At 40.3% G+C, this 23,174-nt stretch overlaps 1 protein-coding gene across 2 annotated transcripts in view; it reads right to left on the bottom strand.

Moving 5' to 3' along the window:
- Positions 1-379: 379 nt before the first annotated feature.
- The window catches only part of TMEM87B (transmembrane protein 87B), a 48,273-nt gene continuing 25,478 nt past the window's right edge, over positions 380-23,174 (bottom strand). For both annotated transcript variants that reach the window (XM_073672783.1, XM_073672784.1), the window contains exons 8-20: positions 21,674-21,735; positions 20,254-20,437; positions 20,072-20,171; positions 18,837-18,930; positions 18,170-18,241; positions 17,243-17,351; positions 17,107-17,165; positions 12,941-13,044; positions 11,551-11,621; positions 11,392-11,456; positions 8,296-8,348; positions 3,093-3,123; positions 380-3,002 (exon numbers count right to left, since the gene is read on the bottom strand). In XM_073672783.1, coding sequence (XP_073528884.1) covers positions 2,961-3,002; positions 3,093-3,123; positions 8,296-8,348; positions 11,392-11,456; positions 11,551-11,621; positions 12,941-13,044; positions 17,107-17,165; positions 17,243-17,351; positions 18,170-18,241; positions 18,837-18,930; positions 20,072-20,171; positions 20,254-20,437; positions 21,674-21,735 — 1,046 coding nt within the window. In that variant the 3' untranslated portion in view covers positions 380-2,960. The remainder of the gene's footprint in view (positions 3,003-3,092; positions 3,124-8,295; positions 8,349-11,391; positions 11,457-11,550; positions 11,622-12,940; positions 13,045-17,106; positions 17,166-17,242; positions 17,352-18,169; positions 18,242-18,836; positions 18,931-20,071; positions 20,172-20,253; positions 20,438-21,673; positions 21,736-23,174) is intronic.

The raw sequence follows: 23,174 nt of genomic DNA, 5'->3' as shown, positions 1-23,174 counted from the left end.
CAGAATCAACATGCTCATCATTCAGGCTCAGATGAAAAACAAATATTTCGGTATTAAAAAGATTTTCAGCTGGTTTTAAACAAACAAACGTAACAATTTTGCAGTGTTCTTGGAGTAAAAAAAAACAAAAGAATGTTGGCATCTACAGTAACTTCAGGAATGAATCCAAGTAGTTGCATTGTTACCAACAAACGCATGTACAGAATCATTTCAGCAATATATTGTTGCCGGTTTTATATTTATTATTATATTGAGGATTTGTGCTACTTTAAAATATATATCATTTTTTTGTACTACATGACATACTATACAGATGATCCACACACTGCAGGGGTTTTTTTTACCAATTATTTACTGTGATGCTGTTTTACATTGAGTGAATTTTAGGAAAAGTCCCTATAACTGTAATATGCCCAAAATATAAAAAAGTCTTTGGGTCCCGGCTTTATTTCCATATGCCTCTATTTTTTACTGAGGCATAAAGAGTTTTTTGTTTTATTTGAGATTTTGCATTCATTAGATAAAAAAAACATAACATGCCATTATAGCAGAGCGGGGGGAATCCATGTGCCCTACTACCACCTCAGTGGGGTGTTCACACTAACAACAACTGAAAGCAAGCTATAGGACCTGAACATAGGTCCTGTACAGGAGTTGTAGCAAATAGCACATTGGCTTCAATAAAAAGGAATCATTGGTCGGCCTTTGGGATCTAAACTATTGCTATAGGCAACTTGTTTGCACGTTTATTTTCCATACAGGTCACAAGTGAATATGGTGCATTATATTTGAGATAAAAAAAGACATCTAGTTTAGAAGGTTCTTCCTTTTAAGAGTCTGATGCTTGAGATTACATGGTGGTCTTTGCAGTTAATCTGGCATCCAGCAACATTAAAGCACTGCTTCAATATCCACACGTGAAGAAATACACCTACCCAACCAAATACTACTGTAAAAAAAAAGAAATGTACTAACACATCCAGCTCCAGGGACATGAGAGCTCATCCGTGAACAGAATTGCCATTGTGATTCCACCATCATTTAAGAGAAACTAGTTTTTGAAAACAGAAATTTATTTGGGCATCTTACTATAATAAACCCCAAAATAGCAGCAAGGTTGACAGCCATTTAAAGAGGTTGTCAGCTATTTTTACATTGATGACCTATCCCTAGGATAAGCCATCAATGTCTGATTGCCAGATGTCAGACACCGGCCAATCCCACTGATCAGCTGTTATCAGTGTTGGCGGTGGCAGCGGCTGGCCGGAAGTACTCACTTGCCGAGCTGCTCCGTCTTCTGGTAGTGGATGAGGCTTGGTACTGCATATCCGCCCCCTATTCAAATCAATAGGAGGCGGATGTGCAGTACCCATGCTTGCCAGTGAGCATTTCCGGCCGATGGTCGTCGCCGCCTACATTGATAACAGATAAACAGCGGGGGTTAACGGTGTCTGACCCCGGCCAAATCAGACATTGATGACGTATCCTAAAGATAGGTCATCAATGTAAAAGTAGTGGACAACCTCTTTAAATGTAGAGACCCTCTCAGGTGATTTATGTCCAGACAGCATGAATAAGGGACTGGCCCCCTAATTGCAGACGTCTATATTTTACTACAGCTTTTCAAAGAAGAGAGGTTAAATAAGAGCAAAGAATGGGAAAGCAGTCATGTGGGCGGCTACTGGTCTGTCTCGGCTTAATTTGTGTATAGATAGATACCTGTCAATCAAGTATAGCTAGGCGTAGAAAAGTTGATGGAAACCTGCCCAAATAACTGTTCTTTACATTCACACATTCTTTCAAACATACCCACAATAAGGAAATTCTGTTCCCAATTCATTCTGCCCAAGATTTGGGCAGCAAAAATCACCAGACGTGATCCCTTTAACTCCGTAATGCAATGTATAATATCTTATTTGGGTCGGAAATGTAAAATATTCAATAAGAAATCTCAACTGAGAAAAAAAAAAAAGCCTCCTTTGATCAAATATATGTATGTTTACAAAATAAAATAATGTTCTTTTAGATTCATACAAATCTGCTTTAAAAAATAATAATATTAATAGCCAAAAGTATTTATTGCTTTTGTAAGAATGAAAGCAGCTGGTAACATTACAAAGTAAAGTATGGGGAGGCTGCAATCTGCTAAACCTGTTACAAATGCGTCAAAATTCTATTCACAAAACTTATTTTCCAAGATTAGAAAGGAGCTGAAAAACTTTATTTGCATGGGATCATAGCTGTTCCTCCAAAATATTTACATGAACCTCTGCAATGTGCATCACAAAAACGTATGCATATTAGAAGAGACGGCGCCTCCCTCAGTCCTCGTTTGCAATACTTTTGCCACATGCCCGAAATGTGCTTCTCTGTTTAAGGCAAAGAATATGACTGAATCATAAATTAAGATGTAAGCAATCAAATAAATAAGAAAAAGTCCATTATCATTATGGTACTGCAGAATGGAAGAATATTATAAAAGAACTTGATCAAGGGAATCGGTGACTTCACACCATGTTCTCTAACATCTGCAGTAACTGCATAGAACATACAGTACATATCCCGTCTGGCTGGACAACAGGAGCAAAATTGTACAATATCTTGTGTTCCATAATGCTCACCAATCTGAAGGCTCATCCTAAACATATGATAATGTATACGTATAGTTCACACATATTTGCTATTAATCCAAAAAAACACAACACAATTTTTGTGGAAATGAAGAATGGAAAAAAAAATTGGTAAGAAAGGCTCTTCACATTTGCTTTGCTGTAAAATTATTCTCTCGTAGAATAGAGTTTTTTAGTCAACAGTAAAAACGAGAAAAGTCTGTAATAACTGAATAGTAATAACACACCAAACACTAGTTTACACTTCGAACTCTTCAAGACTGAAGAAGTCTGTACCAATGCTGGCGTCAGGGTGGAGTAGTTCACAGATCGCAGATGAGAAGTAACCCGTCACTCTGTTTTAGACATTTCAAATTTGGTCATCATAATCTCCTGCATGTCCAAAAGAACACAAAAAGTAAGTTAAAATAACTTAGAGAAAGAGATAAACACAGACTTTACTATCAAATCGGTAGGACTTACCTCGTCAGAGTCCAGCAACATTGGAAGTGCTCTGAAACAAAACAAAGTGGATAAACTGTAATTATTCAAAGGGAATTTCAAACTAAACAGAGCTAATATTGGGATGAAAATATTAACAATGTGAAGAATAAAGAGAAAAAATATAAAGTGGATGGCATTTAATTTAGCACAGAGCCATGTTCTGACAGCTCCCGGCAGACATGGGCATTATCTAGGAGATCACTATTTAAGGGAAGTACAGACACAGCACTCCTATGGGTGCCACAAGCCAGTAACCCCATGTTGTTTCTCAGATTGCATGGGCTTCATGTAGAGGATCACCACGTAAAGGAAGTACAGACACAGCCCCCCTAAGGGTGCCACAAGCCGATATCTCACACCATTTCTCAGAATTCACGGGCCTCACATAGGAGATCACCATGTAAAGGAAGTACAGACACAGCCCCCCTATGGGTACCATGAGCTGACAACCTCATGTTTCCCAGAATGCATGGGCCTCATGTAGGAGATCATTATGTAAAGCAAGTACAGACACAGCTCTTCTATGGGTACCACAAGCCGACATCTCACACCATTTCTCAGAATGTATGGTCCTCATGTAGCAGATCATTATGTAAGGGAAATACAGACAGAATCCCCCTATGGGTACCACAAGCCGACATCTCACACCATTTCTCAGAATGTATGGGCCTCATGTAGCAGATCATTATGTAAGGGAAATACAGACAGAATCCCCCTATGGGTACCACAAGCCGACATCTCACACCATTTCTCAGAATGTATGGTCCTCATGTAGCAGATCATTATGTAAGGGAAATACAGACAGAATCCCCCTATGGGTACCACGAGCCGACATCTCACACCATTTCTCAGAATGTATGGTCCTCATGTAGCAGATCATTATGTAAGGGAAATACAGACAGAATCCCCCTATGGGTACCACAACCTGATATCTCACACCATTTCTCAGAATGTATGGTCCTCATGTAGCAGATCATTATGTAAGGGAAATACAGACAGAATCCCCCTATGGGTACCACAACCTGACATCTCACACCATTTCTCAGAATGTATGGGCCTCATGTAGCAGATCATTATGTAAGGGAAATACAGACAGAATCCCCCTATGGGTACCACAAGCCGACATCTCACACCATTTCTCAGAATGTATGGGCCTCATGTAGCAGATCATTATGTAAGGGAAATACAGACAGAATCCCCCTATGGGTACCACGAGCCGACATCTCACACCATTTCTCAGAATGTATGGTCCTCATGTAGCAGATCATTATGTAAGGGAAATACAGACAGAATCCCCCTATGGGTACCACAACCTGACATCTCACACCATTTCTCAGAATGTATGGTCCTCATGTAGCAGATCATTATGTAAGGGAAATACAGACAGAATCCCCCTATGGGTACCACGAGCCGACATCTCACACCATTTCTCAGAATGTATGGTCCTCATGTAGCAGATCATTATGTAAGGGAAATACAGACAGAATCCCCCTATGGGTACCACAAGCCGACATCTCACACCATTTCTCAGAATGTATGGGCCTCATGTAGCAGATCATTATGTAAGGGAAATACAGACAGAATCCCCCTATGGGTACCACAAGCCGACATCTCACACCATTTCTCAGAATGCATGGTCCTCATGTAGCAGATCATTATGTAAGGGAAATACAGACAGAATCCCCCTATGGGTACCACAAGCCGACATCTCACACCATTTCTCAGAATGTATGGTCCTCATGTAGCAGATCATTATGTAAGGGAAATACAGACAGAATCCCCCTATGGGTACCACAAGCCGACATCTCACACCATTTCTCAGAATGTATGGTCCTCATGTAGCAGATCATTATGTAAGGGAAATACAGACAGAATCCCCCTATGGGTACCACGAGCCGACATCTCACACCATTTCTCAGAATGCATGGTCCTCATGTAGCAGATCATTATGTAAGGGAAATACAGACAGAATCCCCCTATGGGTACCACAAGCCGACATCTCACACCATTTCTCAGAATGCATGGGCCTCATGTAGCAGATCATTATGTAAGGGAAATACAGACAGAATCCCCCTATGGGTACCACAAGCCGACATCTCACACCATTTCTCAGAATGTATGGGCCTCATGTAGCAGATCATTATGTAAGGGAAATACAGACAGAATCCCCCTATGGGTACCACAAGCCGACATCTCACACCATTTCTCAGAATGTATGGTCCTCATGTAGCAGATCATTATGTAAGGGAAATACAGACAGAATCCCCCTATGGGTACCACGAGCCGACATCTCACACCATTTCTCAGAATGTATGGTCCTCATGTAGCAGATCATTATGTAAGGGAAATACAGACAGAATCCCCCTATGGGTACCACAAGCCGACATCTCACACCATTTCTCAGAATGTATGGTCCTCATGTAGCAGATCATTATGTAAGGGAAATACAGACAGAATCCCCCTATGGGTACCACAAGCCGACATCTCACACCATTTCTCAGAATGTATGGGCCTCATGTAGCAGATCATTATGTAAGGGAAATACAGACAGAATCCCCCTATGGGTACCACGAGCCGACATCTCACACCATTTCTCAGAATGTATGGGCCTCATGTAGCAGATCATTATGTAAGGGAAATACAGACAGAATCCCCCTATGGGTACCACGAGCCGACATCTCACACCATTTCTCAGAATGTATGGGCCTCATGTAGCAGATCATTATGTAAGGGAAATACAGACAGAATCCCCCTATGGGTACCACGAGCCGACATCTCACACCATTTCTCAGAATGTATGGTCCTCATGTAGCAGATCATTATGTAAGGGAAATACAGACAGAATCCCCCTATGGGTACCACGAACCGACATCTCACACCATTTCTCAGAATGTATGGTCCTCATGTAGCAGATCATTATGTAAGGGAAATACAGACAGAATCCCCCTATGGGTACCACAAGCCGACATCTCACACCATTTCTCAGAATGCATGGGCCTCACGTAGCAGATCATTATGTAAGGGAAATACAGACAGAATCCCCCTATGGGTACCACAAGACGACATCTCACACCATTTCTCAGAATGCATGGGCCTCATGTAGCAGATCATTATGTAAGGGAAATACAGACAGAATCCCCCTATGGGTACCACAAGCCGACATCTCACACCATTTCTCAGAATGTATGGTCCTCATGTAGCAGATCATTATGTAAGGGAAATACAGACAGAATCCCCCTATGGGTACCACGAGCCGACATCTCACACCATTTCTCAGAATGTATGGTCCTCATGTAGCAGATCATTATGTAAGGGAAATACAGACAGAATCCCCCTATGGGTACCACGAGCCGACATCTCACACCATTTCTCAGAATGTATGGTCCTCATGTAGCAGATCATTATGTAAGGGAAATACAGACAGAATCCCCCTATGGGTACCACAAGCCGACATCTCACACCATTTCTCAGAATGTATGGTCCTCATGTAGCAGATCATTATGTAAGGGAAATACAGACAGAATCCCCCTATGGGTACCACAAGCCGACATCTCACACCATTTCTCGGAATGTATGGGCCTCATGTAGCAGATCATTATGTAAGGGAAATACAGACAGAATCCCCCTATGGGTACCACAAGCTGACATCTCACACCATTTCTCAGAATGTATGGTCCTCATGTAGCAGATCATTATGTAAGGGAAATACAGACAGAATCCCCCTATGGGTACCACAAGCTGACATCTCACACCATTTCTCAGAATGTATGGGCCTCATGTAGCAGATCATTATGTAAGGGAAATACAGACAGAATCCCCCTATGGGTACCACGAGCCGACATCTCACACCATTTCTCAGAATGTATGGGCCTCATGTAGCAGATCATTATGTAAGGGAAATACAGACAGAATCCCCCTATGGGTACCACAAGCCGACATCTCACACCATTTCTCAGAATGTATGGGCCTCATGTAGCAGATCATTATGTAAGGGAAATACAGACAGAATCCCCCTATGGGTACCACAAGCTGACATCTCACACCATTTCTCAGAATGTATGGTCCTCATGTAGCAGATCATTATGTAAGGGAAATACAGACAGAATCCCCCTATGGGTACCACAAGCTGACATCTCACACCATTTCTCAGAATGTATGGGCCTCATGTAGCAGATCATTATGTAAGGGAAATACAGACAGAATCCCCCTATGGGTACCACGAGCCGACATCTCACACCATTTCTCAGAATGTATGGGCCTCATGTAGCAGATCATTATGTAAGGGAAATACAGACAGAATCCCCCTATGGGTACCACGAGCCGACAACCTCACGTTTCCCAGAATGCATGGGCCTCATGTAGCAGATCATTATGTAAGGGAAATACAGACAGAATCCCCCTATGGGTACCACGAGCCGACAACCTCACGTTTCCCAGAATGCATGGGCCTCATGTAGGAGATCAATTTCAGCAGCGTGTGGAGCTGATTTGTTCATATCCAGAGATGTGAATATACAATAACTGTACAGTTATCACAGCCTTGTAATAAGCCATGTTCCTCTGTGATCATCACATGGCCAGCATAGGATTTTATCTACCAAAAGTAATTAATGTGCTCACTGAATTAAATAAAGCCCAGGTCATAAAAAAACAAAAGGAATTGATAGAGAAAGTACACTGGAAAATGGCATGATTTCTTCACTAGGCAATCATTATTTTTAAATTTCCCTGAAACTAGAATACACATTCCAATGTGTAAATGTGTATTCTCAAATTGTAGGCAGAGACCTGTCAATCCATGGCAGCAGGCAGGGGGAAGCCACCAGTGACCCGCCTGTCTGACTAGTCACCCGTGCGCCTCAGTCCCCAGGGTTTTATCAAAAGTAGGTATGTTATTCTCTGAAAGGCCGAAGCTGAGATCGTACAGCCAGTGCCGGATACATACGGCCCAGGGATTGAGCAGCGAGTATCAGTTGTCAGCTTCACTTTAAGGTCGATTTTACACATTCAACACTCATGGTCCGAGTACCATCCTCGATGTCAGGAGACTCGAGGCCAGTCGTCAAACCATGAATGTCAGGTGTGTGAAATCAGCCTTAGGAAAATGTTAATAGTATGATACATCAGAAAACAAATACAATATTTAAATCCCACAGAAATCGGAAAAAAAAATGATAATTACACGTCAGCGAAAGAAGATGGGATATTTTCTTCTACCCACTTTAGGTTTTCATCCTAAACAAGAAGATAAGGAAATTAAAGCAGTGCACTTAAAAACATGTTATCATCAGGAGGTGAAGGTTTGACTGCTGGGACCCTCACCAATTGGCATAATTGGGCACTTTTATCACATGCCCAACAGCAACTCCATTCAATCTTTATGGGGCCGTCAGAAAAAGCTGAGTGCAACACTCAGAAGCCTCCTAGGGCGGAATGGAATGGCAGGTCGAAAATGCACACGGTTGCTCCATTCTAACAGGAATAAAAGTTTCCTGTGCTTCCAAATCAGTGCGGGTCCCAGTGGTTAGTTCAGTCCCCATAAATCAATAAGTTGTCACTTATCCGTTAGATAGGTGAGAAAGGGGCTGACTGGGGAAAGCAAGTTAACAGTCATATTAAATAGAATACGTGTTCTTCGGATGTTAATGCACAAGGTAGATTTTCTAAGTAATAACTAACTTTCAAACAGACAACCGCAGACACATATTTAGTACCTTAGTAAGATATCATTGAAGCTCTTAATCTCAGTAGGTTCCCCTATCTGTCCACTCAGCAGTTTAACAGCAGATCCCAAACTTTACATTCCAAGACCGTGTAAAGACAGCATATTAAGTCTTATAAACACGTATCGATGGGGTACCATTCACCTAACAGAAGCCAAAAGAGTGCTTCTTCCACCTCAGAATTGGTGGTATGCATAGACAAAGTGCAGTTGACACTTATTCATAACACTGTGATCTATAGATGACATATCGCAAGGCTGCAATGTAATGTGAACAGAGCCCAACAGTTATGAGCTTCTGGTTTCTCAATCACATATTATACTACCATGTTAACCCCTTAAGAGCGCAGACTAGTTTTGCACTTAAAGAAGACCGATCACCATCAAATTTTTTAAGTAGAGATGGGAGAATTGATTTGCAGGACTGCGGTCCATCAACCAGGTAAGTAATCAGTGAGTGCTGGAATAGACAGGCTTGTTATTGGTATAGCTATAGCCACGTACCTAATGCCAAGAGAATTTAAATAGTGGTACTTATCCATTGGGTTTGTGTCTCCAAGTCTATCCTACGTTTGTTATGTGTGGTGCTGTGCTGCTAGTCTATTGTATTGCGGCATACTGTGTGTGATGCTGCCAACTGAGCTGGCATATCTAAGCCTATCATGTTTTGTTCTGTGTTCATGCACCGCTATAACTAGCCACAATAGAATAAAGATAGTAGTGCTTATAATTAGAGCTAAGTCTATGATGTTTGATACTGCATTGGTAATCAAGAATATCTAAGCCCACAATACTGTAGACAGTGATAGTTTTCCAGTCTAAGGCTAGGATCCCATTTATACTTTACAGCATGTATTGGAGGTTCCATACAAAAGTGTGATTCAGGTGGGACCCCCGATTGACACAGTCACTATAATGAGGCAGATTAAGTCTCTTTGTACTCCACTGGGCCTCCAGTGGTGTCTGTCTTTTTAGTTGGACCAATAAGAGTGGTCCATAATGTCTAAAAAGATGAACACCGCTGAATTGGATGCCAGATGGAGTACAAAGTGCCTCATCTGCTTTATTAAAGAGGCTGCCGGTGTCTGTATCCTGTTTTTTGGATTTGGACAGAACCCCTGAAGCAGTGGTAAACTGGTGTATTATGTTTGATGGTGTATACATTTCCATATGCACATACACAAATCTTTTTATAAAACCCTTATGCAAGAATGGAGTATACACACCAATATGCTCCATCTTGCAGCTGTTTAGTCTACGAGCATGCCTGCACAGTTGTAGACTGGCCAGCATAGTGAGAGTTGTAGTTTAGCTTCAGCTGCACAGCCACAAGTTGTAGAATAATGTAGTATATATCATAGGAACAATTATCATTGTGTTTATGCCACTTTCTGGTGTGAAAAAGCTGCAAATTAAGAAGCACGCCATATGTATGGCATACCTTGTGATTTTTTTAAAGTTTGGCCCCCTACTCACGTAACTTTAAAAAAAACTAAAAGTGGCAGGCGATGGCTGGCTCAACTAACATTTACTATAATTTAAGTGGGTAATGTTGATAGGATAACGGACTATTCTGGACTCCCAATATTAATCACTTCCCTAGTGATGCAGGAATAATGCCGCGTTCTTGCTTACCAGGGATGTGGAGTCGGAATCGGAGTCGGAATAAAATAGACCGACTCCTAAAATATATAATAAATTGGGTACAGTAGTTCAATGCAGTTTGTGGGGAATATTTTTTCATAAGAATTTGGGAAAGTTATGAAATGTCCTATAAATGTCTGTCCTATTCCTGATCTAAGGGTCTAGACTTTTAGCTGAGATTAATCTGTGCTACAGTAAATTTATCACTTATACATGAGCCATGAATGAGGGAGTCGGAGGTTTGGCTTACCGACTCCACAGCCCTGTTGCTTGCATCAATCTCTGATATATCAGTGCTCAATAAGACTTCAAAACTGATATGGTTTAGTCCAGTTAGTTATTTTTAATGATTTACCAAGTAATGTGACTAGAAAATTTGAACAATTTTATAAATTGACTTTTCCAAAAGACTGTATAGCAAATGGTACATTGTCAGTTGTTTACAGTGTACTGAAAGAAATTACATCTTTGATCTGTTCATGTACTTTCAAGTTATAATGAGCAAAAAAATAAATTTGATATTATTGGAAAGATAATGACAATCATTGACAGCGTCTTACAAGATTTGCCTTGTCAGCTGTTTTTCATATCATTATCCTAATATGTACGGCCATGTTATGTTATAGCGTCAAGTGCTAATCTGAGACTTTTGCATACTGGAAATGATTCTACATTTTTTTAATGCAATTACCTTCAGCCAATAGATGTCAGATTTAAACAAAACTGGGAATGCCAGCAGGATAACCAATAGCTTTAAAATACTATGGACATCTTGTATAAATTATATAATTTTACACACTCACTTGTCATAATAATCTGCCGAAATGTAAATCTATTGAGGCATCTTTAGCAGAAAAACCAAAGACATCCCTCCATTTACAAACAGATTTCTAAAAGAAAGTCATTACTCACAGCACTTGTAGCAGTATTCTTGGCTGTTCCATTGGGCTCAGTCTTTGTTCCCCTAAGCTTCACGCCTTCAGCCACAAAGAACACAATAGGAAAGTTATTACCCGAGTAGATCGGAGCAGTAGAAAATACAGACTGATTTAGTAAAACATTGCTACTCACCTAAGTGATCTGTCACAAGGAATTCTTCTACTTCATCATCTGAATCATCCATGAGAGGGGTGAATGCAAACCTAATAAATGAGGAAAGAGAATTCTATCTTTATCAGGTTAAACACCAAAGGTACTTAAAAGGTTTATTCTCAACATTGCAAGTTATCAAGTAAACACGCGAAATGCGCGTTGGGAAACCAGTTCTTGTGACAACCTTGCAGACTGCATCACACTGTGCATAAGAATATAAACATGTATGCCTGTTTATACAACATAGTTTCAGAGCACAGAATCATAGATTCATAGAATGTTAGATTTGGAGGGGACCTCCTGGGTCATCTGGTCCAACCCCCTGCTCAATGCAGGATTCACTAAACCATCTCAGACAGATGTCTGTCCAGCCTGTGTTTGAAGACTTCCATTGAAGGGGAACTCACCACCTCTCGTGGCAGCCAATCTCCCTCGTTAATCACCCTCACTGTCAAAAAGTTTTTTCTAATATCTACTCTGTATCTTCTCCAATTCAGTTTCATCCTATTGCTTCTAGTCTTTCTTTGTGCAAGTGAGAATAAAGCTGATCCCTCTACAGTGTGACAGACCTTGAGATATTTGTAGACAGCTATTAAGTCTCCTCTCAGTCTTCTCTTTGGCAATCTAAACATTCCCAAATCTTCTAACCGTTCCTCATAGGACATTGTTTGCAGACCGGTCACCATTCTGGTCACTCTTCTCTGAACTTGCTCCAATTTCTTCATGTCTTTTTTAAGATGTGGTGCCCAGACCCCTGATGAGGTCTGACCAAAGAGGAGTAGAGGGGGAAAATTACTTGATCTATACTGGGTGTTTATGTTTGTCTTTTTTTGCTGCTGCATCCTACTGTGGACTCATGTTCAATCTGTGATCTATTCGTATACCCAAGTTTTTTTCACATGTACTGTTGCCGGCGGCAGAAGTACTTATTTGCGGTGCTTTGCAGTCTAGCTGTAGTGGCCGCCGAGGGGTACTACACATCCGCCTCACATTGAATAGGAAGCGGATGTGTAGTACCCTGCGGCTGCACTACAGCTAGAAGGCCAAGCAACGCAAGTAAGTACCTCCGATCGGCGGCCGCCATAGATAACAGCTGATCGGCAGGGGTGCCAGGTACAGGACCCCGGCCGATCAAATATTGATGCCCTATTCTATGGATAGGGCATCAATGGAAAAGTAGTGGACAACTTCTTTAATGGCTGAATCTGTAATTTAAGTGTGTACCCAGGGGATTTGTATTTTCTAACATACAAATCAGTTTTTAGGCTTTTCATAGACATTTTCTAGACACTTCATAGAAAGTAGCAGAGAACAGCAATTAGCAAAGTAGTTACAATGTACTCAGCTTTTATAGTACATGGAAATGCACCTTTGGTTGTTGGCAGATGGTCTCCACAGAAACATAATAACCAATAACACAACAGAGAACAGAAACCTCCAGAAAGCGTCATCCACCCAGAGCTCCATCCAGTCCTGTAAAATATATTAAGAGGAATACTGGAGTCACAAAAGGAAGACAACTAGAAATAGCATCCATCTTTTTATGCCTAACTACAAACTACATAAGGCGGATGTACAAGTAGATAAAAAAAAAAAAAAAAATTAACTTTTGAAGTTTTGCTTAAAGGGGTTTTCCCACAAACAAAAGTTGATTTTAATCAATAGATCTTTGAATAATAATAATTTCCACAATTGGATGAGTTTAAATAAAATGTTCCTTTGTGAGATAATCTTATAAAGGCGCCCCTGCTGTGAACTGTGTAATAGCTGTGTCTTACCGTACAGGAACATGGTCTGATCATACCACATCTCCTGGGCAGGAGGGGGGAGAAAGTAAAAAAGTATACAGACACAGCCATTACATAGTACACAGCAGGGGCACATTTATAAGATTATCTCAGCACAGGAACATTTTATTTAACCCCTTTCCAGCTCAAGGCGTACTAATACGTATCCTTATGGCGATGGCACCTTGGCGATGTCGTCCGCACACAGGCTGTGCAGGACCAATCGCCACCAGGTGTCAGCTGATTGTCACAGCTGAAACCCGGTGCTATGTGCAGGAAGCAGTCCCGCACCGCTCCCTGCACATTAAACCCCGAAATGCTGCGATCGAAGTCTATCGCAGCATTGCAGGAGTAAGAGAGGAGGTAAGCGACGATACTTACCTCCTCTCCGGCGTCCCGCAGTGTCTGTGCCGGGTCCTGGTTGTGGTCATGGTGACCCGATGTCGTCATGACAAAATCCGGGTCACCAGGAGGCAAAAAGTTACTTTGGTGTGTGACCAAAGTAACTTCTCCCCGTGCAGCGCTGACAGGCTGTATAGCACAGGGATGTTGCTGCATTCCTATGCTATACAGACGATCAGAATGTTAAAAGTGAAAGTCCTATAGTGGGACAAAGTGTAAAAGATCAAAAAGTGTCAGAAAGTGAAAAAAAAATGAAAAAAAAAAAAAAATTGTAAAAATATTTTTAAAACAATGGAAAAATATAGTCCCAAATAAAAATATATTGTACCCATAAATAAACCAATAGAAGTAAAAATATTTGGTATTGCTGGATCTGGAACGACCTAACCTATAAAACGGTCCCACTAGTTAACCCCTTTAGTGAATACGGTAAAAAATAAAATAAAAAAAACGAAGCAAAAAAAAAAAAAAGAATTGATGCTTTATCATCATACCGTCAAACAAAAAATGGAATAAAACGCGATCAAAAAGACGAATGTAAATAAAAATGGTACCGCTGAAAACGTCATCTTGTCCTGCAAAAAACAAGCCGCTATACAGCTCCAACGGCCGAAAAATAAAAAGATATAGCTCTCAGAATAAAGCGATGCAAAAACAATTCTTTTTTCTATAAAATAGTTTTTATTGCGTAAAAGCGCCAAAACATAAAAAAATATATAAATGTGGTACCTCTGTAAAAGTACTCACCCGAAGAATAAAGCTACCTTACCAATTTTACCGCACGCGGAACGGCATAAAAAAAAAAATTCCTGAATTTGTGTTTATTCTGCCTCCCAAAAATTGGAACAGAAAGCGATCAAAAAATGTCACGTGCCCGAAAATCGTACCAATAAAAACATCAACTTGTCCCGCAAAAAACAAGTCGTCACATGACTCTGATGGCCGAAATATGGAAAAATTATAGCTTTCAAAATATTTCAATGCAAAAACTAGTCTTGCAAAAAAAGTGTTTTTTAGTGTGTCAATCATAAAATTTAGCTGTCAATCATAAAAACCCAATATCAATCTGGTATCGCTGTAATCGCCCTGACCCGAAGAATAAAGACATCTAATCACTTATACTGCATTATGAATGGCGTAAAAAATAAACTAGGCTAGGGTTGTGCTAGGGTTGGGATTTTTTCAGAAGTAAAAAAAAAAATGATGACGATATGGCGATTAGTGTTGAGCGCAAGTGCTCGCTACTTGAGTTTGCATCGGGTGCTCGAGTAACATGCTCGAGTCTTCGCCCCATATGTGTTGCAGCTGTTATACAGAAAAAAAACCTTGCAGAGATTGCCTGCCATGCACGAGCGATCCCCGCATGGTTTTTTTTTGGGTGTCTAAAAACCGTGAAACATGCAGGTGGAGACTCGAGCATGTCACTTGAGCACCCGATGCAAACTCAAGTAGCGAGCACTTGCGCTCAACACTAATCGCCATATCGTCATCATTTTTTTTTTTTTTTACTTCTGAAAAAATCCCAACCCTAACCCTAGCCCTAGAGTACCAGATGCAAGCTCAAGTAACGAGCACTTGCGCTCAAGACTAATGACAACTTATTCAATATGATGACCTAATGTTAACAAATTCTGTGTCATACCTCTGGGTTCAAAATGTTCACTATACCCCTTGATAAAATTTTTGGAGTCACTTGTGGGGGATTTCCACTGTTTAGGCACATCAGCGACTCCCCAAATGCAACATGGCATCCGCTAATTATTCAAGCAAATTTTACATTCAAAAAGTCAAATGGCGCTCCTTCCCTTCCGAACCCTGCCATGCGCCCAAACAGTGGTTTTCTCCCACATATGGGGTATCGGCTTACTCAGGAGGCACAACAAATTGCATGGTGCAATTTCTCCTGTTACCCTTATGAAAATGCAAAATTTGGGGCTGAAAAACATTTTTGTGGGAAAAATGTGAAAATTTATTTTTTACGGCTCAATATTATAAACTTCTGTGAAGCACCTGGTGGTTCAGGGTGTTCATCACATATCTAGATAAGTTCCCTAAGGGGTATAGTTTCCAAAATGGGGGTCACTTGTGGGGGGTTTCCACTGTTTAGGCACATCAGGGGCTCCCCAAACGTGACAACATGGCGTCCCGCTTATTATTTAAGCTAATTTTACATTCAAAAAGTCAAATGAACTCCTTCCCTTTTGAACCCTGTGGTGCGCCCAAACAGTGGTTTTCCCCTACATATGGGGTATCGGCTTACTCAGGAGAAATTGCACAACAAATTTTGGGGTCCACTTTTTCCTGATACCCTTGCGAAAATAAAAAAATTGGGGTCTAAAGTAACATTTTTTGTGAAAAAAAATAAAATATTTATTTTTTTCTTCCACATTCCAAACATTCCTGTGAAGCACCTGAAGGGTTAATAAACTTCTTGAATGTAGTTTTGAGCACCTTGAGGGGTGCAGTATTTAGAATGGTGTCACTTTTGCGTATTTCCTGTCATAAAGGCCCCTCAAAGTCACTTCAAATGTGATGCGGTCCCTAAAAAAAATGCTTTTGTAAATTTTGTTGTAAAAATGAAAAATCGCTGGTCAAATTTTAACCCTTATAGCTCCCTAACAAAAAAAGATTTTGGTTCCAAAATTGTGCTGATGTAAAGTAGAGATGTGGGAAATGTTATTTATTAACTATTTTGTGTGACATAGCACTCAGATTTAAGGACATGAAAATTCAAAATTTGAAAATTGCGAAATTTTCGCCAACTTTCCGATTTTTCCGCAAATAAACACAAGTGATATCGAAGAAATTTTACGACTATCATGAAGTACAATATGTCACGAAAAAAACAATCTCAGAATCAGGGGAATCAATTGAAGTGTTCCAGAGTAATTACCTCAAAGTGACAGTGGTCAGAATTGTAAAAATTGGCCTGGTCATTAACGTTCAAACCACCCTTGGGAGTAAAGGGGTTAAACGCATCTAATTGTGGAAATTATTATTATTCCAAGATCTATTGATTAAAATCAATTTTATATGTGGGAAAACCTCTTTAAAGTTTCAAATACACCTCCTTCGCTAGCGGTCAGTCAACATCCATCTTTCCCGACCTCCACATAAACACACACATATACATGAACGTTTGGTTTGCTCCAAGCGGTAATGTGCTTTTAATGGGGACTGTGGGGTAATTTGCAGCCATCTCTGGCAGGGACTATCTACCTCAAGCACAAAGGGATTAGATGTATAAATTTAACACAGTATTATTGTCTAAATGTAGAGCTTCCTTCTAAATCTTTCAAAATTGTAATAATCATTTGCTATTTATATGTATCCATGTTATACTTACAGATGGACAATCTGCCAATCGGAACTTTTTAGTTGTCCAAGCCATAAATACTACAGAAGCTTTGGGAAAAGACAATACAAATTAGAAAAGGGAAACCATTTGAAACCACGAAGAAACGGAACTTAGGAAGACTTACCTAATATAGCAAAAATCAAGGTGTTGGTAAAGTGTCTATATAACGAATATTTCACTGCATTCTTTCTTAACTTTAGTACCTTCATTGTTTGTGCCAGACTTACAAATATGTATATATGGGTTAAGGAAAGCAGATCAATCACTAGAAATACACAAAAACAGAAAACATATTGCAACATACAAACTGCTAAAAAAAAAAAAAAAATAATATCAAAATTCAAGTGGTGTGACTGCCGCATAACATCAACTCGATTGAGAAATAAAGGAATTAAGATGCACTGTTCCAGCCACTGCCCAATGGCTCGTGTGCTGGAGAGCAAGAGCAAACAGACAAAGCCGTCCTTCACTTTTTGTACCCGGTCTCAGCGCCTCCGCTACTAGAGGCAGATTTGATAACAAGAATTGGACATTAAGGTCCATTTACATCAACCGACCAGTGACACTACACAACCACAGATCAATAAATATTTACTAATTGGCAATCGCTTAATAGCCTGTTTACACAGTCAGCCCAAAGTAAAGGATGTGCACTAAGCGATCTGTCAATAGATCGCTAAGTGCACAAGCTGCCATTGTTCTCCAAAGCACAAGCCTTGTTCACCAAGAATGCTGATCTCATCATTTTACCCAAAGAAACAGCATTTAGCCCATTCATTGGACAAGTGGCAGCTTATTTACACTTCTTAAGAATGCTCGTTCCTGATAATCTTTTGGGTAAATGCATCTTCAGGGGCCAGCACTTTTGAGTAATTTTCCAGGGATGAGAAACATCATTATTAAATACAGTAATTTGCAAATTTCATACATTTTCACAATGAATAGTAAGCACATTTATCTAACTAGATCACTTTGGCTGAAAGTACACCAAACCCGATCAAGAAACAGTACATATGTTCTTTCTTCCTAAAGTGGTACAATTAAAGGATATCCACCAGCACAACATAGAGTCCAGCAGAGCTAATGGGATACTTGCCAGCAATACCAAATCTGATTCTTTTGCCTGGAATAAAACAAACCCATTCACTGTATTACAATTACATGCAGAAAAAGCAGCCATGAGATCTGTCCTGACAAAGCAATATAGTAATGTGTGTAGAATGCAGATCTCCGTGAATACAAAAATAAAGTTCAACTGCAGATGTCATGGCTTTAAACCAAAGCATTTGGTTAAGAACCCAAACACATTAAGTTAAAGTTGGTCAAACTAGCTGATCAGCTGATTGTCTAGGCAGGCTTCCAGATTCTTCCCCATCAATGAGGCCAGGAAAAGAAGGATCAGGCAGTCGGAAATAAAATGCTGGATCCTTTTGTTTTCTGGCAAGAAAGCTGTTATCAGAGGTGTCCGGCAGCAGCTTTCACCATTCTCTTTGTTGAGAAAACAAGTATGTTTGGCCAAGTTAAGTGTTCATGTATATGAGGGAGTATGGAGAGATAGATTTTAGCCAAATTTTCTTTTGGCAGACACACATCTCATGCGTATGGCCAGCTAATTAGTGCTGAAAATGGAGCGGGACCAATTAGGCTTGTACATTGCAGAAGATTAGCGAAAGCAATGCTCAAAATCTATAAGCATTAATCAAAAGAAAACATTTTACCCCAATGACTCTCATTACTCCTTCAACAGTAGCGAATACCAAGTACAGGACGCCCATCCCAACCACACGATGCATGACGGCACCTAATCGAGGCCTGACCAAGGAAACAAGAACAGATGACAATTCAATATACAATGAAATGGTGACATATTTAGTTCAAGATTACCAAAAATTATGTTATTGTACTTTGAAGTATTAAATAGGCTGCCTACCCAGTATATTTTCTTACATGTACTCTTGCTCTTCCATTTCAGCTATGGTTATGGTGAAAACTGACTAGCAGACAAACTCTTACCAAAAAGGATAAAGGGTTTCCTAATAAACAGAAATCAAGCAGGATTTATTTCATGCACTTGACAGCATAATTTTCATAATAGGTTCAGTGTTCTTGTCGAATATATTTCCTGTTTAACCCTTGTCCATGGTAAGCCACCTAGGATTTACCAATGTTTATGATGCTTACTTGCAAGGATGATGAAAGCACCTTATCGCAAACTGCTAAACGAGTCTCAAATAATACTACACTGTAAAATGATGTCTGGACTTCAAGACTTTAATTAGGAGGTGGCTTTTTAAAAAGTGGCAAAGGAAAATGGTAGGGCAGATGGCTCTCATTCCAAAAGGAAAGTCTTCAGTTCTGCCACTCAGAGCTTCCACAAGCATCAAAGACCTCCCTTCAACGAATCATTAGAAAATGTCCCATTCTTCTAGCATAATGAAGCAAGTATTTTTTGATCTGCACCAAAGGATATTATAAAGAATCATATAAATTGTGTACAAATAGATAAATGACAAAAAGAAAACTTCAGAAAATGGGATGTGGAAAATTAAATCTGTTTCAATTTTAAAACACAAGTTGTTAGAAAACATCTAAAACTTTTTTTTACGTGATGAACATATGACTTAGGCAAAAATGCTTCCCAATCATAGCCTGTTTCTCCAAATAAGTGTATATTTTGTCTGATTGTTGGTTTTTGGTAAAGGAACTGAATTTATTATTGGTACAAACTCATCAAGTACATGAAAGATGCAGACATCCAGATTCCAAAAGGTAGAAGCTTTTCCTCCAGAAATACCAATGCCAAAATATAACCTGAGGCTATAAGACCTCATATACCCTCACAGTAAGTATGTTGCCTCAATACTGCATCGTCCAAGAGAGGACAGAGTGATACTACAGTAGTATATTCTTAAAATAAAAGATGCAGAAAGGCTAAAAAAAATCAATCACTTACTTTACTGTACCATATCCCAAGCTGACAATGGTAACTAATAACCGAGCCAGCGTTCTTTTAACAGCAGATACCAACTCTGCAAATATCAGCAGACCAGGAGCTACAAAGAGGGAAAGAGAATAGCAATTAGATGTTTGATTGTGAATTTTAATGAATGGTATATTTCTAAGAGAGTAACTCACAGGACACTCCGGTGCTATTTATATTCTGATATTCAGCATAAAACACAGCTTTTTCCAACATTCCTAGGAAAATAACTGCTGCGATCCAAAACTGGATCCTTAACAAGTCCTTCCAATAGCAGGCCGACCAGATGAACCACATCAGTCCCAGCACAATGTACATAATGCACATCACCATGTAGAACTGTAAAGATAAAAGGTATTCATGCGGTTATATACTGTAGTGTGTCTTATGTATTCATGCCGTTATGTCCCATTGTGTGAATAACCAGGAAAACAGAAGATATTTAACAAGAGCGAAGAAATCTTTTGGGCTGTCATTCCCAGTTTAGAATCTATTGTTCCTGTTATCAGTCATTTCAAGCTGGGAAGAGCATTTTTATTGTTGAATTTAATAGAATTAAAGAAATTGGAAATAAAGCAACTTTTTTTTTTACTTCAATTGACTGCCAAGTTCTTCATAGATAGAATTAAAGAAAATTCAGGAAAAAAAAAATACCATGTGTTTGTCTGATCACAAACCAATTTAAAGCACCACTCCAGTAATTTGCTTTTTTTTAGTGCTGGAGTGGTGCTTTAAAAGCAAGTCCCCTGCCACCGTTCTTATACTCACCCTCCGGCGGCTTCACCTTTTACTGGCTCCACTCCGGTTCCGCAGCACCATCTTGTGACAGTAGCTTCTGACTGGCCGGAAGTCAGAAACTACATCACAAGGTCTCAGTACAAGTCTATGAGAGCCAGAACGAGGTTCTCACAGAGATGCATTGAAAAGTGACATCTGACACGCTCCAGCAAACACTACTGGTCACTTTTCGCAGGAGACGGACCGGAGCGATGCTGGAAAAGAATGAACGGGACAACAGGCGAGTATGAGACAGGGACTTACATTTAAAGCACCACTCCAGCAGTGCAATAAAAAAAACAAAAAAAAAACGCTGGAGTGGTGCATTAAACATTTAAATAGAAAAAAAGTGTTAAAGGGAACCCTTCACTAGATTCATGCCGCCCGAACAACAGGCAGCATGAATTAGAACCTGGCTGCACTATAGCAGAAAAGCATAGTCTGAAGGATGGGCTAGGAACTATAGGGAGAGACCTGACTATTCCACCCGCTCCAGGTGAATAACAGATTCCTACCTACATACACACATACATACGAGAGACCAGTCATTCAAGTATAGCGGGGCAGGGAGAATCTGGCCGGGGATTTCATCGGACTATCAAGTCTCTCCCTTTTGGCCAGCTGGCTTTTCAAATTATGTTTTTTCTGAACGCCGCAAGACGCAACACAGGCTCAGATTTATGCCGCCTGTGTTTTTTGCAGCATGAATCAACTGGAAGTTTCCGTTTAATGACACAAGCGCTTGTAGCACACTATTAGCGTGCCTATAAACAGCGTATACAATGATTATTTACTTACAATCATCAATGGCCATTCTGAAGCAGAGATGTACCCATGAGGGCCTTCCATTGAGGTAGACACTGTCAGGGAAGAAACAGAAGGCTTGTGTATATCCATTCCTCATTCTCACATGATGATATTTTACAGCATCGGTGTCCCATATTGGAGGATTTTTCCTGTGCACTGCACTGAAATCAGCCCCACTAACTTGCAATTGCAGATATAGGGTTTAATTAACAGAAAACCCTAGTAGAATAGTAAAACCCTAGTAGAATAGTAAAGCTAAGAAATTAAACTGCATATTAATAACAAATTATGACTATTAGGGCTTGTACACACGTTGAGTATTTGGATGCAGAAATTTCTCTATCTCTTGGCAGGAAAAACAGACAATACGCACGTTTTTGCATGCGTTTTTCACCTGCATTTTTGTTCAGCAATGATTGCTATTTGTAGCTTATAAAGCTGGTTGAAAAAAAAAAGAAAGCAAGCTTATATAAAGAGACAGATATCTGGCAGATATATAATTTCACAACCTCACAACACATTAGTGCAATTTATTCCATAGCGCTTTACATGTGAAAAGGGTATATATAGCAAGCAAGTACAATAATCTTAAACAATAGAAGTCCCCAACTGGTACAGGAGGAGAGAGGACCCTGCTTGCGATGGTGCACAATCTACAAGGGATAGGTGAGGATACAGTAGGTGAGGATAGAGCTTGTCGTGCAGCGGTATGGTGGAGTGGTGGTTACTGCAGGTTGTAGACTTGTCGGAAGAAGTGGGTCTTCAGGTTCCTTTTGAAGGTTTCCACGGTAGGCGAGAGTCTGATATGTTGGGGTAGAGAGTTCCACAGTAGGGAGGGGGGATGCACAGGAGAAATCTTGTATGCAATTGTGGGAAGAGAAGATGAGAGGGGAGTAGAGAAGGAGATCTTGTGAGGATCCGAGGTTGCGTGCAGGTAAGTACCGGGAGACTAGATCACAGATGTATGGAGGGGGCAGGTTGTGGATGGCTTTATATGCCAAGGTTAGGATTTTGAACTGGAGTCTTTGGGTAATTGTGAGCCAGTGAAGGAATTGACAGAGGGGGGAGGCTGGGGAATAGCGGGGGGACAGGTGGATTAGTCGAGCAGCAGAGTTTAGGATAGATTGAAGAGGTGCGAGAGTGTTAAAGGGGAGGCCACAAAGCAGGAGGTTGCAGCAGTCGAGGTGAGAGATGATGTGTGCATAGACTAGCGTTTTTGCAGATTTTTGATTAAGAAATGTGTGGATCCGGAAAATATTTTTGAGTTGGAGTCGGCAGGAAGTGGAAAGGGCTTGGATATGTGGTTTGAAGGAGAGATCAGAGTCCAGGGTTACCGAAGGCAGCGAGCTTGCGGGACTGGACTTAGTGGGCAACCATTTACTTTAATGGATAGGTCCATTGGGGGTGGTGGGGGTGTTGAGTGAGATAGGGAAAAAGAATATGAAGAATGTTTTACCCATGTAAAGTTTTAGAAATCTAGCAGAGAAGGATG

The sequence above is a fragment of the Phyllobates terribilis genome, unplaced genomic scaffold (genome assembly GCF_046119375.1).
Source record: "Phyllobates terribilis strain yellow unplaced genomic scaffold, ASM4611937v1 Scaffold_3__8_contigs__length_932513732, whole genome shotgun sequence".
In the NCBI taxonomy this organism is placed as follows: Eukaryota; Metazoa; Chordata; class Amphibia; order Anura; family Dendrobatidae; genus Phyllobates; species Phyllobates terribilis.
Note: the sequence above shows the minus strand (reverse complement) of the source record. Positions and strands in the feature narration are given on the sequence as shown.